General features: G+C 38.9%; 2 protein-coding genes and 1 long non-coding RNA gene across 6 annotated transcripts in view; 2 read left to right on the top strand and 1 right to left on the bottom strand.

Annotated features, from left to right (window-relative positions):
• UNC80 (unc-80 homolog, NALCN channel complex subunit) overlaps window positions 1-4,572 on the top strand; it is a 219,338-nt gene extending 214,766 nt beyond the window's left edge. The window contains exon 61 of the mRNA XM_069075228.1: window positions 878-4,572. Coding sequence (XP_068931329.1) covers window positions 878-1,153 — 276 coding nt within the window. The 3' untranslated portion in view covers window positions 1,154-4,572. The remainder of the gene's footprint in view (window positions 1-877) is intronic.
• LOC138151682 (uncharacterized) overlaps window positions 1-18,163 on the bottom strand; it is a 44,682-nt gene extending 26,519 nt beyond the window's left edge. Inside the window, exons 1-3 of one of the 3 annotated variants that reach the window (XR_011165888.1) lie at window positions 18,020-18,163; window positions 6,895-7,053; window positions 4,579-4,650 (exon numbers count right to left, since the gene is read on the bottom strand). This is a non-coding gene — a long non-coding RNA (uncharacterized lncRNA). Of the gene's footprint in view, window positions 1-4,578; window positions 4,651-6,890; window positions 7,054-18,019 lie in introns of all 3 variants that reach the window. The other 2 variants (XR_011165889.1, XR_011165887.1) reach the window with 2 other exon arrangements.
• An 11-nt stretch (window positions 18,164-18,174) lies between these two features.
• The window catches only part of RPE (ribulose-5-phosphate-3-epimerase), a 27,647-nt gene continuing 23,504 nt past the window's right edge, over window positions 18,175-22,317 (top strand). Inside the window, exon 1 of one of the 2 annotated variants that reach the window (XM_069075239.1) lies at window positions 18,175-18,395. In XM_069075239.1, coding sequence (XP_068931340.1) covers window positions 18,274-18,395 — 122 coding nt within the window. In that variant the 5' untranslated portion in view covers window positions 18,175-18,273. The remainder of the gene's footprint in view (window positions 18,396-22,317) is intronic. The other variant, XM_069075240.1, reaches the window with a different exon arrangement.

Below are 22,317 nucleotides of genomic sequence, written 5' to 3'. Positions count from 1 at the left end.
CACTGAAACTAGTTTTCACCAGTCCACACTTGCCTTTGTTGAAATGGATGGTTCAAACATCAATGTGTGTATGTGCATGTGCAGGTGCACACACACACACATACACTCAAAAATACTTGCTGGATAATATTTCATCAAGAAAACATTAATGTATTTGTGAACTTTAAATCAAAGGTTCCTTTATAGTTTCTGCTTTATGCTTAAAATAAGCAGTTCCAGTCTATTCAATTCAATAAGCATTTAAGTACCATACTATGGATTGAGGATGTATATAAAAACTAAAATGAAACAGTTCAAGGAGCTTGCATTCTACTAGAAAATATAATGTGTATACAGCTAAACAGAAATAAATGTTAAAGTAATTTCAAGAGAGAGGGGAAAAGCAAAGAGATGTTTTTATGAAAGCATTTCATAAAAGGGTTTGATAATGTTAGATATAATATTATATTCTTTTCTATGATATTCTAAGGAAGCTAGAAGGGTATCTGCGGTAGAATAATTATTTCTGAAACCCTTTTGTGGCACATGAGATCATAATCTTAGAGTGGGAAGGTCATCCAGTCTAGATCTCTCATTTTTTAGATGAGGAAATTGAAACACAAAAAGGCTAAGCGATTTGCCCAAAGTGAGATGGAGGTGTGTGTTGTGTGTGTGTTGTTGTTGTGCGTGTGCGTGTGCATGCGTGCACGCATGTGTAGTAAATGGCAAAGCTAGGATTTCGACCCATGTTCTCTGACTCCACATCCCAATAACCTTTCTACTATACCAAGCTGCCTCTAATCTTAAAATGCAGAATTTTAGCACTCCAAAGGATCTTATAAAGAATATTTTCTCTGCTTTATGAAGGCCTCAAACTTGTTGGTTATATTGGTTCTAGAGTAAGGCCCATCCAACTGAAGAGAAAGAAAGGGAAAAGGAAGATGATGCCGAAGAAGCGCAAGAAGCTACAGCACATAGCCCCTCATCTACCCAGCTTTCAGACACTGAAGACTTTGCAGGCCTTGAGACCACAAGCTTACTACAGCCTGATGACACTATTCTTCATATCAGTGAGGAAAATGGGATGGAGAATCCTCTACTAACAAGCCAGTTCAGTTTTACTCATATTGAACTGGGGGAGACAGATATTGACCTAGATGAGTCTCATGTTTAATTTTATATTTAATAGGGGTTGAGGGTCTAGAAGGAGAATGAATAATCCCCTTGCTGAAGCACTTACATTTTCTCTAGGTAAAACTGTGGTGGCAAATTGTCTTTAGTCAATGAAAAAGCACCTTATATCCATAGAAGGCACAAATCTAAGCAGTTTGCTGCCAAATAGCAGAATACTACCCTCCCCCCAAAAACCATAAAATTGATGATTACACTCATTTGGTTTTGTGAAGACCCCAAATACCAGAGAAAAATCCATTTCAATGCATATTGTTTATGATTCATTAAGCCTTGGTCTGTTACAAATGTACTATAAGTATCAGCTTATCTAAGAAAATGAACAAATTTATTAATACATTCTAAAAAAGAAAGCAACCCTTTGATGTTGGTCAAATTAATATCTTACCTGAGTTTTTATTTTAATAGTTTCAAAATAAATATATCACTCATCAATGACTGGCAAATTATATTTAAAATGAAATAAAATACTAGTTTCATATAGGCATATAGAGAAAAACAAGTTCACTCCTGATTTTTCTTAGTCAAAAGTAATGTCATTGAGGAAAAAGGCTTTTTTTTAGAGTTTTTGAAATGTTTACTTTGGGCTGTTCTTTTTATTGTACTTTGTAAATCAAAATGTTTATGTTCTAAGAGCCTTCCATCTATTTCAAAACATAACTAATTGGTTATACAGTATTACCAGTATGGAGAGGTTCAATTCTTTACAAAACTAAAAGTTGTTAAAAAAAAAGACAAAGATTACAGTGATATGGAAGCCAAATATGAAAACATCAGCTAGAAAGGGATGAGATTGATTATTATATCAGTGCATGGCAATGGAGGCAACTGGAAATACGTGTTTATTCTCAGGTGTAGTATTTGTTGCCTATCCTCAAAGACTTACTCTCCTATAGCTACTGTTATTACTGTACTGAGATTATTAGAACCAGCTTAATAGCCATTCCTTTATGATAGCATTGTTCCCAAGTGCCCCTCAAGGCACATACATCCATGATACATAAGCTAAATCTCTATAAATGAGGAAATTTCATAGGTTCTCCTTGTTCTTATCAGCCCTATTTGTGTGGCTTTCACATGGATCTTTAGTGATCAGAGAAATATGAGAGGATTATGACAATCAGATCCCTAGCAAGTCAATCTCACTATAAGATCATGGGACAATGAATCTCACAATTCAAAACTGAATTTAACTGTTTACATTAGAAAATGACATGTCTATAAGGCAAATCACAAGCTCATGCTTCTGTGATTCTTTGACTTATCATACCTAAATTAACATGGTATATAATTGCAAACTCTAATCCTGAAGTTGAAGTTAAACATAGACTTTAATTATATTACAATGAATTTTAAATTATTCTCTATGTCCATACTTTATCTATATTGGTCGAACTATATCTGCATATACAGAGGAGGTCTATTAAACCTAAATCTAATGCAGAAAAGGTATTCTTCTATTTTAGGTACTTACTGAATAGGCCTCAATTATATTTTGAATAATGTAAAAATGTAATTGGAAGTCATTCATAGCCCTCTCCAAGAATCCAATGCAATGAATAGGTATCTATCACTAATAATGATAAAAGACAAATACCCACCTAAACCTAGATTAAGTAGAATTTCAAAAACTAGAGAGGCCAAATATTACTCTTGTTCATTTTCCAGTATTTTGATATAGCTTGCACTTACTGCCAACTAACCCTCAAATGCAGTTACATATTTATTAATAATGATTTTTTGAATCTCTCTAAGTAAGTTGGTATATTTCTGCTATTTAGAAAACATGTTGCTGCTCAATTAGTGTTAGGGGCCTTATGTCTATGTAATTTCCAAGTGTCTGGGTTGTGTGAGCGTCTTAATTTATGTGCATGTTCCAGTCCAGTTTATCAAACGTAATTGTACAAGAGAGCAAAAAAAGGGGAAGGGGGGAATAGGATGGAGGTGGAATGTTAAAAGAATGATGTTACTTTCAACAGGTGTCTTTCAGTACACAGTGCTATTTTTAAAGGTGACATCATGCCTATCTACTTATTATCCAATCCTTCCTCTACTCTTCTACTGTTGAAGTCTTTTAGAAGCTTCTTCAGTGTTTTAAGTATCAGTATATTAGGTAAAAAAATAGCCCCTATTCTGAGAAATATGGCCTTATTTAGAGGGAGTGTTGTCCCACTGGGACTACATCTCTGCTGCTGTCTGTATCTATGTTGTTGTTGGGTTTTTTTCCCCAAATACCATTAATCATCTTGAATGTCTATGTGTGTCGGTAAAGTATTTATATGTATGTACATAAACTGTCACAGTTGTATTTTCAAGATTATTGTCTTGGAGTTTAAAAGTATGGGGTGAGAGAAAAGAAAGATGGAGAAAATTATAAGAATTTTTACTATTTGCTTAATGTTCAAAACATTTGAAAGCAGGTGCTTTAACTGAATAGTAAAAGTTGTTTATCTTGAAAGAGTAAATAGAATAGCCTGTTCCTAAGTATGGGGATCATTTGTTAAAACATTCATGTATATAAACATTTATTGATTTATATTGGGGAAACAAGAATCTACCACCATGAATAAATCTTCAAATTCAACAAACTGTTTTTTAAAAATAACAAAAAATGTCCAAGTTTAATTTAACTTTTTAGAGAACTTGAACATATCTATTCTATAATGACAGATGATAGTTCAGGTCAAATAGATTTAATTTAGGCAGTTTAAATGCTTGGGATAGGTTGTTGAACATTTTTTATAAGAATCTCCTACTTGCAAATTGTGAAACATTTGTCTCTAGTGTATCATGTACCCAAGTGGTATCAAACTCTAATAAAAACAGGGGCCACTATACTGTGTGTAAGGATCCCAGTGGACTTATTTAAATGTTACATTATTCATGTTTTAATGTATTTTTATTTATTTTGCTAAATATTTCCCAATTACATTTTATTATGGTTCAGGCCACACTTGGGAGTATTGTGGGTCACATGTGGCCCATGGGCTGCATGTTTGTAACCTTTGATGTACCTCATAATCTGTTGACTTGATATATTATACTCTATTTTATAAATGAGGGAAACTGAGTCACAGAAAAGATTCTAGTAATGCATGTAGAGTTATGCTGATAATATATACAAGTCATCAAAATAAAATGGGGAAAGGAATCTGTGGCGCATTAGTATCAGGCTAAATCAGGGTGATTCTTGGTAGAAAGAGCAATGAATTCCCAATTCAAACCCTTTGATAAAGTCATCTTTGGGCTTCATTTTTTTTCATTGTAAAATGGCAAGAGGGGTGCAAATTAAATGATCTCTAAGGTCCCTTCCAGCTTAAATCCTATGATCCACAGTTCCCAATTTTAAGCCTTTACCAGTTATTACAGCCATAACCACATGGCCCTTGCTTTGATAAAGGAACTCACCTTCTAGTCAACAAAGGGCATTCTTCTGCTCTGCTGTCAGGCTCAGAAGGCAGCAAAGATAAAAGCAAGGTGCTAGGAGGAAGGGTCATAAAAGGATACGGTTTTAACTCAATGCACAAATTAAATGCTTATCTCAAATTATCCAAGTAACAGAAACCAGAGGCCCCTGAATCTTCTGCCTGGCTCCATGAATCATGCTGCAGTCTACATGACCTACCCTTTATAATTCCATACTAAAACAATGAACAATATTTCATCAGTTTATCCTCCTCATTTGCCTCTGCTTCTAGTATCAGCAAATAGACTCACATGATAGTGTTTCAGAAAGCTTTGATTTTTCACTCAGGGGAATGAGAGCAAGTTGAAGGCAGAGTATACTCGAGTAGGTCTGAGAACAATGGATGTGTATTAAAGAATAGAAAACCTGGCAGATTACTGCACAGTTTGTCCCAGAGTATTTTTTATAGTCATTACAACATAGAATGAAGATTTTCCCACTAGCCGTCTCAAAGATTTATGTTAGAGGTAATAACATAAGACTGAAATAATCTATTTTCCCCAAGATGAATAACTGTGAAGACTGTATATTGAATGACCAAAGAGCATGGAAATGAAGAAATATCATGATAAATACCATATGAAAAAGTCTGAAAAATGTCTATGAAAGATTATTAGAATTCATTGTTTGAATATGCACATAGAATAAAGTAATTATAAAAGCACTTGAAATGATTGTCTTAGTGTGCCTCACTTCCTTATTTCTGGATATAGAGAGCAATTCTGACTTACTCTGGAACAAGATTTAACTTCTTCTATGTCATGGACTCCTCAAAGTAATGTTTTTTAAATGCATGAATTACAAAGTAAACCAATCATATTAAACAAAGTATTATTCAAAAATAAGTCCACAGACCCCAAGTTAAGAACCCCCACTAGAAAATCTCCATTCTCAGTGCATTTTGTTTTATGGATATATGTGTCTTTGTCAGTGTATTACCTTGGGACCTACATTATAGTGGAACTGAATTCTACAAATATTTATTAAATACAAATTTTGAAGAATATACTAGAAAAGGACACAAACAAGCATTTATTAAGCTCAAACTATGTTCCAGACACTGTGCTAAATGCCTTACAAATATATTTAATTTGGTCCTCACAACAACCCTGGGAGGAAGGTGCTATTATTATCCCCATTTTATAGCTGAGGAAACTGAAGCAAACTGGTTAAGTGAATTGCACAGGGTCACACTGCCAGCAAGTGTCTGAGGCCACATTTGAACTCAGGTCTTCCTGAACCTGGGTCAGCACTCAATGCACTGAAAATACAAAAATAAAAAATATATGAACTGAGAAAAATAAGCTGGGTTCTGAACTCTACTTTGTTACTAAAAGAACCTCTCTGGTGAGATGGAAAGGACACTGAATTTGGAATCTAGTCCTGGCTCTACTATTTACTTTGTGAACTTGGGCAAGGTACATCATCTCTTTGGACCTCAATTTTCTTATATGTGAAATAAAAGAATTGGAACTAGATAAACTCTTCCAGTTCTAAATCTATGACCCTAAGTTACCTCATCTCTGGGATACAGTTTCCTCATCTGTAAGACAAAGGCATTTGGCCTACAAAGCCTCTTAAGATTTTCAACTCTGAAATGTATTATATCTACGTTTACATTCACTATGCAGAAGGTGACTCTAGCTTCTTGAAAAATATAATAACAATTATAATTTTGATAATGATAATAATAGCATTTATTAGTGCTTACTATATGCCAGGAACTTTGCTAAGCACTTTACAATTGTTATCTCATTTGATCCTCACAACAACCCTGAGAGGTAAGTGCAATTATCCCTATTTTACAGATGAGGCAAAGGTTAATTGACTTGCCCAGGATCACACAGCTAATGAGGGTCTAAGGCCAGAAGAATATGTCAAATAGTGCAAATTGTTGTGTATTCTGACAAATTATAACCTGCAATGGACTATACCTTTAAGATGGAGAAGTCCATCACCAGATCAGTATGAGGTAATGAATGGTATACTTAAAGAATCAACTAAAAAAAAATACTTGAAATAATGAACAACTTTAGCAAAGTTGAAGAATAGAAAATAAACGCACATAAGTCATTGGCATTTCTTTATATTACCAATAAAACCCAGCAGGAAGAGACAGAAAGAGAAATTCCATTTAAAATAACTGCAGACAATATAAAATACTTGGGAGTCTACCTGATGAGACAAACTAAGAGACTATATGAACACAATTTCCCTAATGAATACTGATGCAAAATAAATTTAAATAAAATACTTGCAAGAAGATTAAAACAGGGGCGACCAGGTGGCTCAGCGAATAAGAGCACCAGCTCTAGTGTCGGGATGACTTGGAGGTCGGGTCCCGGGCTCAGACACTCAGCACCACACCCAGAAATAACTGGCCTTGTAACTTTGAGCAAGTTACTTAACCCCGATTTCTTAAAAAAAAAAAAAAAAGAAGATTAAAACAACATATCAGAAACATCAGATGAGATTTATAACAAGAATGTAGGGCTGGTTAAATATTAGGAAAATGCAAGCATAATTGACTATCAATAACAAAATCCAACAAAATTCATATGATTATGTCAATAAATCCAGAATAAGCTTTTGACAAAACAAAACACCAATTTCTATTAAAAACATCAGAATAATAGGAATAAATGAAGAATTTCTTAAAAGGATAAGTAGTATCTAACTGAAACCAGAAGCAAGCATTATCTACAATGTGGATAAACTAGAAGCCTTCACAATAAGATCAGGAGTGAAGCAAAGATGTTCATTAACTCCATTATTATTTAACATTATACTAGCAATGCTAATTATAGCAATTATACAAGAAAAAGAAAGAGGATAAGATTAGCCAGCAAGGAAAACTTTGCAGATGATATGATGGTGTATTTAGAGAACCCGAGAGAATCAACCAAAAATCTAGTTGAAACAATTAACAACTTTAGCAAACTTGCAGGATATAAAATAAACCCACATAGATAATTACCATTTCTATGTATTACCAACAAAACCCAGCAGGAAGACATGAGAAATTCCATTTAAAACAGCCTCAGACAATATAAAATACTTGGGAGTCTACCTGCCAAGACAAACCCAGAAACTATATGAATAGAACTATAAAACCCCTTTTGTACAAATGAAGACAGATCCAAATAAATGGAGAAATAGCAACTGCTCATTGGTAGGCTGAGCCAATATAATAAAAATGACAATACCACCTAAATTAATTTACTTATTCAGTACTATACCAATCAAACTACCAAAGAAATTATTTTGTAGAGTTAGAAAAAGTAATAACAAAATTCATCTGGAAGAACAAAAGGTCAAAAATGTCAAGGGAATCAATGGGAAAAAATGTGAAGGCAGACTGGCAGTATCAGAATTCAAACTATATTACAAAGTAATAATCATCAAAACAATTTGGTACTGATTAAGAAATAGAGCAGTGGATCAATGGAACAGATGAGGTACACAATACACAACAGTAAATGATCATACTAACTGAGTGTTTGATAAAGCCAAAGTTCTAAGCTTTTGGAATAAGAACTCACCATTTGACAAAAATTGTTTGGAAAACTGGAAAGCAGTTTGGAAGAAACTAGGTATAAACCAACATCTCATACTGAATACCAAGACAAAGTCAAAATGGGTACACATTTAGACACAAAGAGTGATATCATAAGTAAATTAGGAAAGCATGGAAGAATATACCTGTCAGAACTAGGAATAAAGGAAGAGTTCATGACCAAACAAGATTGGAGGATCACAGGAAGTAAAATGGATCATTTTGATTACATTATATTTTAAAAGTTTGCCCAAATAAAACCAATTCAGTCAAAAGTAGAAGGAAAGTAGGAAACAGGAAAGGTTTTTTTGTTGTTGTTTTTACAGTAAGTTTCTTGATAAAGGCTTCATATTGGGAACTATGCCAAATTTATAAAAAATAAGAGCCATTACCCAGCTGATAAATGGTTAAAGGATATGAATAAGCAGAAGCTAAGGTCAAAGCAATCAAGAATCTTATGAGATGGCAGAGTAGAAACAGGACCTCCGTGTAGTTCCGGCTCCAACCACCTCCACACCACTCCAAAAGGGGACTCTAAACAAACTTGGAGCTACAGAACCCACAAAATGACACAGAGAAGCCAACCTCCTGCTGAGGACAGCCCAGCAGGCCGGCAGCAAGCGGCCAGCACAGGGCTCAGGTAGCTGAGCCCAGCCCCACATGAGCCAGAGGTTTTAGCCCCAGGGCGGGCCTGACCAATCACCAGCTGAAGGGACTCCAGATAACCAGCAGCTGTGGCGATCCAGAATTATCAACACAGATGCTAAGGACAAAGTGAGCAGTCAGTGCAGTGTGGACTTTGGGACCCAGTAGTTAGTTGGGAGTGCGTTGGCTTTTTCCCCCTGGGTGAAAAGCCTCTGAGGGCTTCGCAGGCTCCACCACGTGGCAGCTTCAGCTCCTGGCCTGCAGAGTGTTAGGGGACCAAGCACCAGTCTGAGGGGTAATCGCTATTGCTTTAACCTGCTTGGACCTGGATTGTGGTCTAGGGGGGAGGTCCTGGGGGGGGGGGTATGACCAGCTTGCCAGAACATATGGAGGCTTCAGAGAAGGCACCCAACTAATACCTCCAGGAGCTGAGAAAACCCCAGCATTTGGTACAAAGCTCCCCTTTCTGGTGGCAGAGTCCTACTTTGGCAAAAAGCCCAAAGGTCAAGTAATTGAGTGGCAAAATGACCAGGCAAAGGAAGCAAACCAAGCAAAGCAATCCAACATTAGAATCCTATTTTGGGGACAAAAAGGATTAAAGCATGGAACAGGAGGAAGACAGTGAAGTCAGAACTCCTGCATTAAAAGCTTCCAAGAAAAATACAAGCTAGGTACAGGCCATAGAGGACCTTAAGAAGCAAATAAAAGAAGTAGAGGAAAAATTGGGAAGAGAAATGAGAACAATGCAAGAAAATTATGAGAGTCAGCCTGACTGAGAAAAATAACACCTTAAAAAACAGACTAACTCAAATGGCAAAAGAAGCTCAAAAAGGCAATGAAGAGAAGAATGCCTTAAAAAGTCTAATTTGCCAGATGAAAAAAGAATCTCAAAAGCTCACTGAGGAGAATCATTCCTTCAGATTTAGATTGGAGCAAATGGAAGGCAACGACTTTATGAGAAATCAAGATGCTGTTAAACAGATGCAAACAAATGAAAGAATAGAAGGCAATGTGAAATATCTCATGGGAAAAACCACTCACCTGGAAAATAGATGCAGGAGAGATAATTTAAAAATTATTGGACTACCTGAAAGCCATGATCAAAGAAAGAACTTAGAAATCATGCTCCAAGAAATTCTCAAGGAAAACTTCCCTGATGTTTTAGAACCAGAGGACAAAATAGAGGTTGGAAGAATCCACTGATCACTTCCTGAAAAAGATCCCAAAAAGAAAACTCCTGGGAATGTTATAGCCAGGTTCTGGAATTCCCAGATTAAGGAGAGAATATTACAAGCAGCCAGGAAGAAACAATTTGAATATTGTGGAAACACAATCAGGATAACCCAGGATCTGGCAGCGTCTACACCGAGGGATCGAAGGGCTTGGAATGTGATATTCTGGAGGTCAAACGAGCTGGGATTAAAACCAAGAATCACCTACCCAGCAAAACTGAGTATCATGTTTCAGGGGAAAATATGATCATTCAGTGGAATAGACGACTTTCATGCATTCTTTTTTGTTGTTGTTGTTTTCAAATGCTTTATTAATTTCTGATTAACATCATTCATTTCTTTTTTTTTCTTTTCTTTTTTTTTTTTAAAGCAATTGCAGTTAAGTAACTTGCTCAAGGTTACACGACCAGGTGTTTCTGGGTGGGTGCTATGTGTCTGAGCCCGGGATTCGATCTCCAGGTCTTCTCAAAACTGGAGCCGGTGCTCTTACTTGCTGTGCTACCTGGCCACCCCAACATCATTCATTTCTGCCAGATTTTGAGTTACAAATTTTCTCCCCATTTTTCCCCTACCCACTACCCCAAAATAGCAGTCCCACAGGATATCCCCTCCTCCAATCTGCTTTCTCCCATACCCATTTCTACTTTTCCAGTGGATCTCTATGCCCCAGTGCCTATGTATCTTATTTTCCACTTACATGTAAAATAGTATTAATAATAGTACATATATATGTATATATATATTTGAATATTTGATTTTAAAACTTTGAATTCCAGATTCATTCCCTTCCTCCCTTGTCACCCAGCCTTACTGGGAGGATAAGCAGTTCAGTATAGGTTGCACATGTGTGGCTAATGCAAAACAATAACATAGTAGATACATTGTAAAAGACTGACTATGTTTCCCTCCCTCCTCTCCCACTTGTTCTATTCTCTACTTTGATCCCCTCCCTTTTCAAAAGTGGGTGCTTCCAACTTTCCTCCCCCCAACAGCCTGCCCTCCCTTCCATCATCCCCCCTTTCATCCCTTTACCCCCTACTCTCCTGGAGGGTGAGATACCCTATTTAGTGTGTATTTCATTCCCTCCTCAAGCCAAATTCAATGGGAATAAGGTTGACCCATTCCCTTTTGCCTTCCTATTCTTCCCCTCCATTGCAGCCATTTTCCCTTGCCTCTTCCATATGAGATAGTTTACCCCATTCTGTCTCACCCCATCTCCTCTCATTATATTCCTCTCTCATCTCTTAATTTCCCCTTTTAAGTACCATCCCTTCCTGTTAAATTGGTCCCGTGCCCTCTATCTATGTATACCTGTAAACGTATATACACACATTCACATATGTATTCATATGCCCATATACCCTCATATATAGACATATATACATATATATTCAGTTCAACTACTTAGAAAAGTTTCATAAGTTACAATTATTGTTTTTCCATGTAGGAATGTTAATAGTTCAACTTTGATAAGTTCCTTATGATTTCTTCTCCCCATTGACCTTCTCATGCTTCTCTTGCTTCTTGTATCTGAATGTCAAATTTTCTATTCAACTCTGGTTTTTTCAGCAAGAATGCTTGAAAGTCCTCTATTCCACTGAATGACCATATTTTCCCCTAAAACATGATACTCAGTTTTGCTCGGTAGGTGACTCTTGGTTGAAATCCCAGCTCCTTTGCCCTCCGGAATATCATATTCCAAGCCCTTCAGTCCCTCAGTGTAGACGCTGCCAGATCCTGGGTTATCCTGATTGTGTTACCACAATATTCAAATTGTTTCTTCCTGGCTGCTTGTAATATTCTCTCCTTAATCTGGGAATTCCAGAACCTGGCTATAACATTCCCAGGAGTTTTCTTTTTGGGATCTTTTTCAGGAAGTGATCAGTGGATTCTTCCAACCTCTATTTTGTCCTCTGGTTCTAAAACATCAGGGAAGTTTTCTTTGAGAACTTCCTGGAGGATGATTTCTAGGTTCTTACTTTGATCATGGCTTTCAGGTAGTCCAATAATTTTTAAATTATCTTTCTTGGATCTATTGTCCAGGTCAGTGGTTTTTCCCATGAGATATTTCACATTGCCTTCTACTCTTTCATTTGTTTGCATCTGTTTAACAGCATCTTGATTTCTCATAAAGTCATTAGCTTCCATTTGCTCCAATCTAATTCTGGAGCAAAGATTCTCCTCATTGAGCTTTTGAGATTCTTTTTCCATCTGGCAAATTAGACTTTTTAAGGCCTTCTTTTCCTCATTGCCTTTTTGTTCCTCTTTTACCATTTGAGTTAGTCTATTTTTTAAGGCATTATTTTCCTCAGTCAGGCTGTGGACTCTCATTTTGTAATTTTCTTGCATTGTTCTCATTTCTTTTCCCAATTTTTCCTCCACTTCTCTTATCTGCTTCTTAAGGTCCTCTATGGCCTGTAACCAGCCGGTATTTTCCTTTGAAGCTTTTGGTGCAGGAGTTCTGACTTCACTGTCTTCCTCCTGTTCCATGCTTTGCTCCTTTTTGTGCCCAAAATAGGAGTCTAATGTTGGAATCTTCCTTTGTTTCCTTTGCCTGGTCATGTCACCCCTCAGTCACTTGACCCCTGGGCTTTTTGCCAAAGTAGGACTCTGCCACCAGAGAGGGGAGCTTTCATCCCAAACGCTGGGGTTTTCTCAACTGCCGGAGGTATTAGATGGGTGCCCTCTCTGAGGTCTCCACACGCTCTGGCAATCTGGACACACACCCCAGGACCTCCACCCTAGACTGCAATCCAGATCCAAGAATGTTAAAGCAAGAGCGATTACCCCTCAGACTGGTGCTTGGTCCCCCTATACTCTGCAGGCCAGGAAGTGAAGCTGCCACGTGGCGCTTGCTGGCTGTGCCAGCGTCTCAACTGCTTCTGGGGGGGGGGGTGAGGCCGGGTGGGTACTGGGTCCCAAAGTCCAGACTGCACTGACCTCTTACTTTTTCCTTCACATCTATGTGTTGATAAATCTGGAAATGGCCACAGCTGCTGCTTATCTGGAGTCCCTCTGGCAGGGGGCTGGTCAGGCCCGCCCTGGGGCTAAAGCCTTTGTGTGAGGCTGGGCTCAGCTCCCAGAGGGCTGTGCTGGCTGATTCCTGCCAGCCTGCAGGGCTGTCCTCATCAGGAGGTTTGCTTCTCTGTGTCATTTTGTGGGTTATACAGCTCCAAAGTTTGTTCAGAGTCCCCTTTTTACATGGATTGGGGAAGGTGGAAGCTGGAGTAGCGGGGAGGTCCTGCTTCTACTCCACCATCTTGACTCCGCCCCCACTTTCAAGCATTCTTGATGAAACAACCAGAGTTGAATAGAAAATTTGACATTCAGATACAAGAAGCAAGAGAATGAGAAGGTAAACAGGGAAAAGAAATCATAAGAAACTTATCAAACTTGAACTATTAACATTCCTACATGGAAAAACAATAATTGTAACTGATGAAACATTTCTCAGTATAAAAATAGTTTAATCGAATAGAAATATACATATATATATATGTATGTGTTTATATAGGAGGGTATATGGGCATATGAATACATATGTGAATGTATGTATATATGTTTACAGGTATACATAGATAGAGGGTATAGGACCAATTTAATAGGAAGGGATAATACTTAAAAGGGGAAATTAAGAGATGAGAGAGTATATGAATATAAAGAGAGGAGATGGGGTGAGACAGAATGGGGTAAACTATCTCATATGGAAGAGGCAAGGGAAAATGGCTACAATGGAGGGGAAGAATAAGAAGGCAAAAGGGAATGGGTCAACCTTATTCCCATTGAATTTGGCTTGAGGAGGGAATGAAATACACACTAAACAGGGTATCTCACCCTACAAGAGAGTAGGGGGGAAGTGGATGAGAGGGGGGATGATTGAAAGGAGGGCAGGCGGGTGGGGGGGGAAGGGAAGTTGGAAGTACCCACTTTTGAAAAGGGACAGGATCAAAGTAGAGAATAGAACAAGTGCGAGGTGGGATAGGAGGGAGGGAAATATAGTTAGTCTTTTACAATATATCTAGTATAGTAATGTTTTGCATTAGCTACACATGTACAACCTATACTGAATTGCTTATCTTCCCAGTAAGGGTCGGTGACAATGGAGGAAGGGAATGAATCTGGAATTCAAAGTTTTAAAATCAAATGTTTAAAAAAAACATATATATGTATACTATTATTAATACTATTTAAATGTAATTGGGAAATAAGTTATACAGGCAATGGGGCATAGAGATCCACCATGCCCTACTGGAAAATTCGAAGGGGGTATGGGAGAAGACAAGGGAGAGAGCAGATAGGAGGAGGGGATATCCTGTGGGACTGCTATTTTGGGGAGGCGGATAGGGGAAAAACAGAGAGAAAATTTGTAACTCAAAAGCTGGCGGAAATGAGTGGTGTAAATCAGAAGTTAATCAAGCATTTGAAAAATGAAAAAAAATATAAAGAAGTCTTAAAAAAATCTGAAAATCACTATTGATTAGAGAAATGCATTATAAAAAAACTCTGAGGTACCACCTCTCAGATTAACTTGACAGAAAAAGAAAAGGACAAATGCTGGAGAGGTGGGGGGAAATAGGTACACTAATGCCTTGTTGGAGTTGTGAACTGGTCTAACCATTCTGGAGAATAATTTGGAACTCTGTTCAAAGGGATATAAAACTGTGTATATCCTTTGACCCAACAATATCGCTAGTAGGTCCAAACCTCAAAGAGACAGAAGAAAAAGGGAAAGAAGCTATATGTACAAAAATATTTATTGCAGCTCTTTTTGTGATGGCAAAGAATTGGAAATTGAGGGGACACTCATCACCTGGGGAATGGCTGAACAAGTTATGGTGTATGATTGTGATAGAACACTATCATACTATAAGAAATTATGAGCAGCGCAGTTTTAAAAAACCTAGTAAGACTAATATGAAGTGATACAAATTGAAGCAAGCAGAACCAGAGAATTTTATACAGTGACAGCAATATTGTAAAGATGGCCAACTGTGAAAGACTTAGCTACTCTAATCAAGACAATGACCCAAAATTAATCTAAGGACCCATAATGAAAAATATCTACTTCAAGAGAGAGAGAACTGATGGAACTCTGAATAACGATTGAAGCATATTTTTTTTCACTTTCTTTATTTTTCATTTTTTGTCACATTGCTGATAAGGAAATCTTTTACTTGACTTTACATGTATAACTGATTGCTTTCCTTCTCAGTGTGGGTGGGTGGGAGAACTGGAAGGAGGGAGTGAATTTGGAGCTCAAAAAAATTTTTTTTAAATGAGTATTAAAAATAAATTTAAAAATTTTTTAAGTTTGTAAGCTCCTTGAAGGCAGGGCCTGTCATTCTTTTTTATATTTGCATTCCTAGCATTTAGCATAGTGCTTGGTGAAGAGCATGCACTTGATAGATGTTTAGTCACTAACTGATTAGTTTGCTGCAATCAGTTTATTGTAGCATAGGAGGGTGGTCAAATTGAAAAAATAGACTGGAGTCATATTGTAAAGAGTTTTAAATGCCAAAGAGAGGACTTTGTATTTTATCCCATAGACAATAAGGAACCATGGTAGCTTCTCTAGTGGATCACTGACACAGTCAGATCTGAATTTTAGGAATATCAATAGAGCAATTATATAAAAATTAAGAGAGGGAGAAAAGACTATCAGCAGGGAAATCAATTAAGAGGTCACTATAGAAGTCTAGGTGAGAGGTGATGGGGCCTGTACTAGGTGGTGGCTATGTGAATGAGAGAAAGTGCTGGATTCATGAAAGGTAAAAGTGGAATCAACAAGACTGACAATGTGGGAGGTGGGCAAGAAAGAAGAAAATGACTGACAAATGAAAGATGATAGAACCATCCACAGAAATAAGAATGTTAGGAGGAAGGGTGTGTTTGGAAGCAAAAAGAGAATGAATTTTGTTTTGGATATGTTGAGTTTGAGAAGATATGAGACATCCAGGTAGAAATATATGGTAGGTAGTTAGTGATTTGGTATTGGAACTGAGGAGATGAGACCAACAGGGAAAAGGGGGTGGGGAGGGAAAGGAGCATCGAAAGAATGTGTATGAATGATGATCCTGGAGACTAAGAAGAATTTGTTAGGGAGAGAGAACAAGGAGAGAGCAGTGTGATAAGAACCCAAGGAGGAAACTATACAGGAGAGGTGGTGTTTAACAATGTCAAAGGCTTCAAAGAGTTCAAGAATGATAAGGACTGAGAAATAGTTATTGAATTTAGTCACTAAGAAGCAGTTGGTGACATTAAAGTAGTTTCAGTGGTGAAGTTGTTACATTGCAAGGATTGAAAAGTGAGTGGGATGTGAAGAAATGAAGGTAATAGTTGGGGACAGCTTTTGCTAGGACTTTGTAAGCCGAGAAGAAATAAAGGATCATAAATTTAGGGTTGGAAGGGACCTTTTCATTTTACAGATAAAGAAACTGAGGAATAGAGAAGTTAAGTGATTTGCCCAGGGTCGCATAGCTAGTAAATATTTGAGCTAATTAATTTGATTCAATTCTTCCCTGGAGTCATCACCTAGCTGCCAATAGGTTAAGTAGACAAGGGTTTTTTTTTTTTTTGGTTTGTTTTCTGAGACTGGGAAAAGGAGCAGCCAAAACAGCCAGTAAGGAAATATTAAACATTAAGGAGAGATGGTATTTTTAAGGAGGCAGGTTGCTGGAGAAGGCACAGTAGGATCAAGGATACAAGTAGAGGGGTTGTTTTTGACAAGGAAGAATGTCATCTTTTTTTCTGACACTGGAACAATGGAGAGAATGGGTAATGATGCAGGATTTGTGGTATAAAAATGTTAAGAAGAAAAAGCTCATTATGGATAGCCTTAAAATTTTTTAAAGGTATTTGGTGAGCTCCTTTGTTGAGAAGGGGAAACAATGTCCAGGTGGCTTGAGGAGAAAAGAAGTTTGGAATAAAAGTAAGGGTCGTGATATATTTAAAAGAGAAGAGTAAAAGGACTGGTGTTCAGCAATGAGGTCCTAGTTGAGTGTAGCTCATTTTCGCAACTGCATTCCCCAGCAAGAGAGTAAAAGAAAACAAAATACAACTCGGGAGGGATCCAGGGCTAGAACAATAAAAAAAAAAAAAGATCAACAATAGGAAGAGGGAATTTAAATATAGAGATCTTCATAAAGCTAAACTGGTTACCTCTGGGATCTAGAACAAGGTATGATAATTAAAACCAAAGCAGAGGTGACTGCCCAAGGGAAAGATGGAGTCACTTAGAGGTTGCAGAGAAAAGTAAATAACAGGTATGCAACAGTGAGCCACGAGGGACAAATCTTTTTTTTTTTTTCCTCGCTTTCACTTTTGCATCATTTGACTTGGTCTGATGGTGTCAGTTTTCTATAAACGGTAGGAACATTGCAGACCAGCAGTTCAGCAAAGAAGATTTTCAGAGTTCTGGATCAATCCCAGGAGTAAGAACGTTTGTGGGAGACGAGACTGAGTGCACTGCACACCAGTGTGCGGCTAAGTGAGAAGCCAGGGTGCTCAGGGAAGGGAAGCGAAGCCCACCCTAATGCTGAAGTGTCCAAGTGAAAAGGGAAGAGCTGGAGTAGAGAGGAAGACCTTGGACCCGTTCAAGAACTACAATTCTTGAAAAAAAAATCGACAACGACCAGATTGCCACCAGGAGAAAGTACAGTGACGCATCCAAAGTTTCGGCGAACTTTTTTTTCGTGGCTGTGGCAGGTCTAGAATTGGCAGCCAGGAGCGAGAAGCCTCGGACGTCAAGGCGGGTCCACAAATATTCATTAAGCGCCTGGAGCGGGCCCGCTGTGGGCCAAGTGCTGAGGCGACAAAGGGGAAAACAAGGTCCCCGCTGTGTCATGGCCCCCGAGCCGCCCATGAGCCTCTTCTAAGAATTGTTTAAACACATAAAATAAAACCGAGAGGATGACAATAAACCTAAAAGCTAAGGGGCTTAAATAAATGTACCTAAAAATAAATAAACCTAAAACCTTGGCTCTCTGGGTACTCGCATCACGGCCACACAGAAGCGCTTCAGCCGCGCCCTTCAGTCTGTTTCCTCTCCGCGAGGTGGAGGCGGAAGCGGAGGCGGGGCTTCCTGTGCGCCAAGGGCGGCACTTTCCGGCGTCACCGGAAGACCGGATCAGGAAGGGGAGGGAGAGGGGCGGAAGAGGGTCGTTGCGTTCGCTGTGACGGCATCGTCCCCGACACCTGCACCCATCATGGCATCCGGCTGTAAAATCGGCCCGTCCATCCTCAACAGCGACTTGGCCTGCCTGGGGGCCGAGTGCTCCCGGATGCTGGACTCCGGGGCCGACTATCTGCATCTGGATGTAATGGACGGGTAACTTCGCTGGGGAGCTGGAGCGGGAGCCGGGGCCCGGGGCGGTCTGGGGCGGCTGCTGCACGTGCTCCCCCGCGAGTCCGGGACGGCGAGTTCTGGGGCCTGGCCTTGCGAGGGGACGTGGCCGCCCGGGACCCTCGTCCTTCCCTTGGGCTGGAGGGGCTGCCCGTGAATCAGATACCCCTCTAACGTGCATGCTTCAGGCAAGGAGCCTGAGGCCCCCGAAGGGGGTGGAAGGCGAGTGCACCGGGCACCCAAAGGCACCCCCTGCTTAGGACTCGCGCCTCACTCCCCCCGTTCTTCTCAGCTAGGACTGATGAAAGTGAACGTGAACCGAAAACTAAAAAATTTTCTTTGAGGTCATATTTTAAACACCAGTCATTTGCCAATACCAGGTGTTCCAAAAGTCTTAGTGCAGAAAGCTAATTTAAGGCTTGAAATGCTGGTACAAGCAGACAGTGGGCTATTTCTTCCTAGGTTGTTGTTCAGTCATTTTCAGTCATGTCTGACTCTTCGTGACCCTTTTTACGTTTTCTTGGCAAAGATACTGGAGTGGTTTGCCGTTACCTTCTCCAGCTCATTTTCCCGAGGCAAATAGGGTTAAGTGACTTGTTCAAGGTCACACTGCGAGTAAGTATCTGAGGTCGGATTTGAACTTAGCCGTTCGAGACTCCAGGCGGGCCTTGTATCCACTGTGTCACCTGTGACACACCTGTGTCACTTTGCTTCATAGGTATGAAGTGGCAAGTTATAAACGCCGTTATTGTTATTTTTATTATCATTATGTGTCACAGGCTCACATTGAACTCTGGTCTTCCTGACTCTGAAAGCCAGTTCTTAATCACACAGTGCCTCTTACGCAGATTATAAACCAATTACCCTAGAATATAGATATACAAGTATAAAAATTTAAATCTATATATGTGTGTGTGTACACACACATATACCTGTTGAAATAGTTTTGAAGCTTTTGACAGAATGTACATTTTAGATGGCCTGGCACTTAATTTTCTGGGTCCCACAGATTATTAACTGTATGAGAAGTAGTGGGTATGTGAACAGGAATTAGACCTTTGATTTCTTTGGTAGAGAAAACTACCTGTGCTAATAGAAATTGTCACCTCCATAACTCAGAGTCCTAGATTGAGGCCTTTGATTTGCTCAGCATCACAGAATCAATATATCAGATGTTGGACTTGAAGTCTGACTTTTCTTGGCCTTAAAGTCAACTTTCTTTTTTTTTTTTTTTGGAGGGCAATTGGGTTTAAGTAACTTGCCCAAGGTCACACAGCTAGATTATTTGTGTGTGTCAAGTGTCTGAGGCCGGATCCAAACTCAGGTCCTCCTGACTCCGGGGCCAACTCTGTACTCACTGTACCACCTAGCTGCCCCCTAAGGTCAGCTTTCTATCCACCATACTGCAGTGCCTCTCTTTTTTTGAACATTGAGAGAACTAAATCCTCTAGAACAAATGCTTTCACACTTTCTATACCATTTTCAGGTTTCTTGTATATTATGTGCAATGGAAATATGAAAAAAAAAAATCAATTCTAAGCCTGTTATTTGCTTGTAGCTCTTTGTTTTTCTTACTTCACTGGCTTATATTTACCTGAACAGACATAAGGACAGCTTTGTGCTGTCATCTGTTTATTCTGCAGTTTACCTTCTACTGAGGGGAGTTCAACAGATTCAGCTTTAGCAAACAGCAAACTATGCTGGACTCTGTGCTACTTGCTGAGAAAGATACAAAGTTTAGATAAGACAGCACCTATCCTCCAAAGGCAGCCAGTACTCTTTGAGGTTATCATCTAGCAATAAGATAAGGCACACGTAAAAGCTGCAGTGATACATTTATTTGAAAGCTTCACAGCTAATACTATAGAAAAGTCCAAGGGAAAAAGTCCTTACCAACCAGGAAGATCTGGGCAGACTTTGTGGAGCAGATAACATTTAGGTTGGTCCCTAAAGGGTGGCAAAACTATATTTAGAACTAGAAGGAACGTTCTATTTCAGCCTCCTAATTTTATTGATATGGGCACTAAGACTCAGAAAGAAGTAAGTTGCCTAAGCTCACATAGGTAGCAAGTTACAGAGCAGGGATTTGAATGTAGGTCCTCTGACTCAAGATCAATGACTCCTTCCACTGGAGTGTGCTTTTCAGAAGGTGACAATAGAGAAGGGATGTTCTAGGGACCAGGAAGAGGCTTAGGTGGGAGACCACAGATTATTAAGGAGACGAGTATTCAGGTTTGATGATACCACAGGAGGTAAGAGATAAAGGAATTTGTATTTTCCTCAGCCAGCAGTAGAGATCCACTGAAGATTTTTTTAAGAGGAATGACATGACAACATCTGTCTGCATAAGGAAGATTATTTTGGCAGTGATATGAATGAAGGCTGGAGACCTGTTAGGATGCTGTAGCAATAGGTATTTAACAATCTGTATTCAGTAAAAATAAAACTAGTAAACCAGTAACTATTTAATAAGGATGTTATGTAGCACCTTTCTTTTGAGAACTGTGGGCTTTAACCTTTCAAATACTCAAGAACTTTTAAGTTTGCCCTTCAACCTTTTTTTTTTGATTGACATTTTTTTTTAAAGCAATTGGGGTTAAGTAACTTGCTCAAGGTTACATGGCCAGTTATTTCTGGGTGTGGTGCTGAGTATCTGAGCCTGGGATTCGATCTCCAGGTCATCCCAACACTGGAGCCGGTGCTCTTACTCGCTGTGCTACCTGGCCGCCCCTGTGATCGACATTTTTACATTTCTTTTTGGGTCCTCTTGTAAAATAACAGTAAACCCTTAGATTATATAGATTTTTAAATAGTTTTCCTCGTGTTTCCATTCACCTTAACTTTTTGTGAAGCTTCTAGAGTACTTGTACATTGGATCTTCACAACTACAAAGCTGTTAGTACTATTCCTGTTTCAATGAAGGAATGAATGAAAAAGCATTTATTGAGAACTATGTGCCAAGCAGAAAGGGATATTGAGGTTCAGAGAGGTTGTCACTTGCCGGTGGTTAAACATCGAACTGCACATTGCCACCTGTCCTTTAACCAAACTGCTTACCAAATTCCAGGGCTATCCTATATCTTGTTGCCTTGCCACATTTAGTTGATACTGATAGTCTTTGGTAACATACCCTAAGTTAAAGTAATGTGTAGGTTTTTTCATTGTGGTAGGAACCCACGTAGAACAGGAAGCAGCAAAGGCTACTTACACTTAAAGCAGAACTGTTTAGGAGAGTGAAGTCAGAGGAACAAAATTGCTGAAGACAAATGGGCTTGATATAACTTAAGAAACACCCAAATGCTTTAGTGTTGTATCTTTAGGAAAGTAGTTAGAACATCACACTTAATTTTGTAATTTGTTAGTAACCAATGGAAAGTTTACTCTAAGGTAGGGAAGGGGAAGAGATCTTTGTTTTGTAATCTGTCTATAATTTGCAGTCTTTTGGGGGGTGGGGGAGGTTATGAGGAGATGATAATTTACATCCTCTGATTTCCTTACAGTCTTTCTCTCCATCTTGTTTCCAAGCCCAGGTGTTCAGGGTGTTCCCCTAAGGAGGTCACAGTGCTAACTCCAGCTAGCCAGTTTCTGACATTAGCAAATGAACTGAGGTGGCAGGACAACCCCGAGTTTTAGCTGAGCTTCTGTACTGTCACTGTGGTTTCCATTTTCTCCTAGATGCCTTGGCCTGTTCTCTTTCATTACCTCATACACTGTTAGAACTTGGATCCCTTCTCTCCAAATCTGGCCCCTCCATCCATAGGAATTTTGGAACAAAAACTTAACAAAAAGCACTTTCACTGATTCACTATTAATACTCTAAGAGGGGTGTAAGTGTGTGTAAGTGTTGAATTTCTGGCATTATTGTTTTGGGACAACAGAGAGTTAACTAGTTTTGAAGGGACCTGTG

The sequence above is a fragment of the Petaurus breviceps genome, unplaced genomic scaffold, assembly GCF_028583685.1.
Source record: "Petaurus breviceps papuanus isolate PSGF00001 unplaced genomic scaffold, PetGlider_PUasm1.0 90903, whole genome shotgun sequence".
NCBI lineage: Eukaryota > Metazoa > Chordata > Mammalia > Diprotodontia > Petauridae > Petaurus > Petaurus breviceps.
Note: the sequence above shows the minus strand (reverse complement) of the source record. Positions and strands in the feature narration are given on the sequence as shown.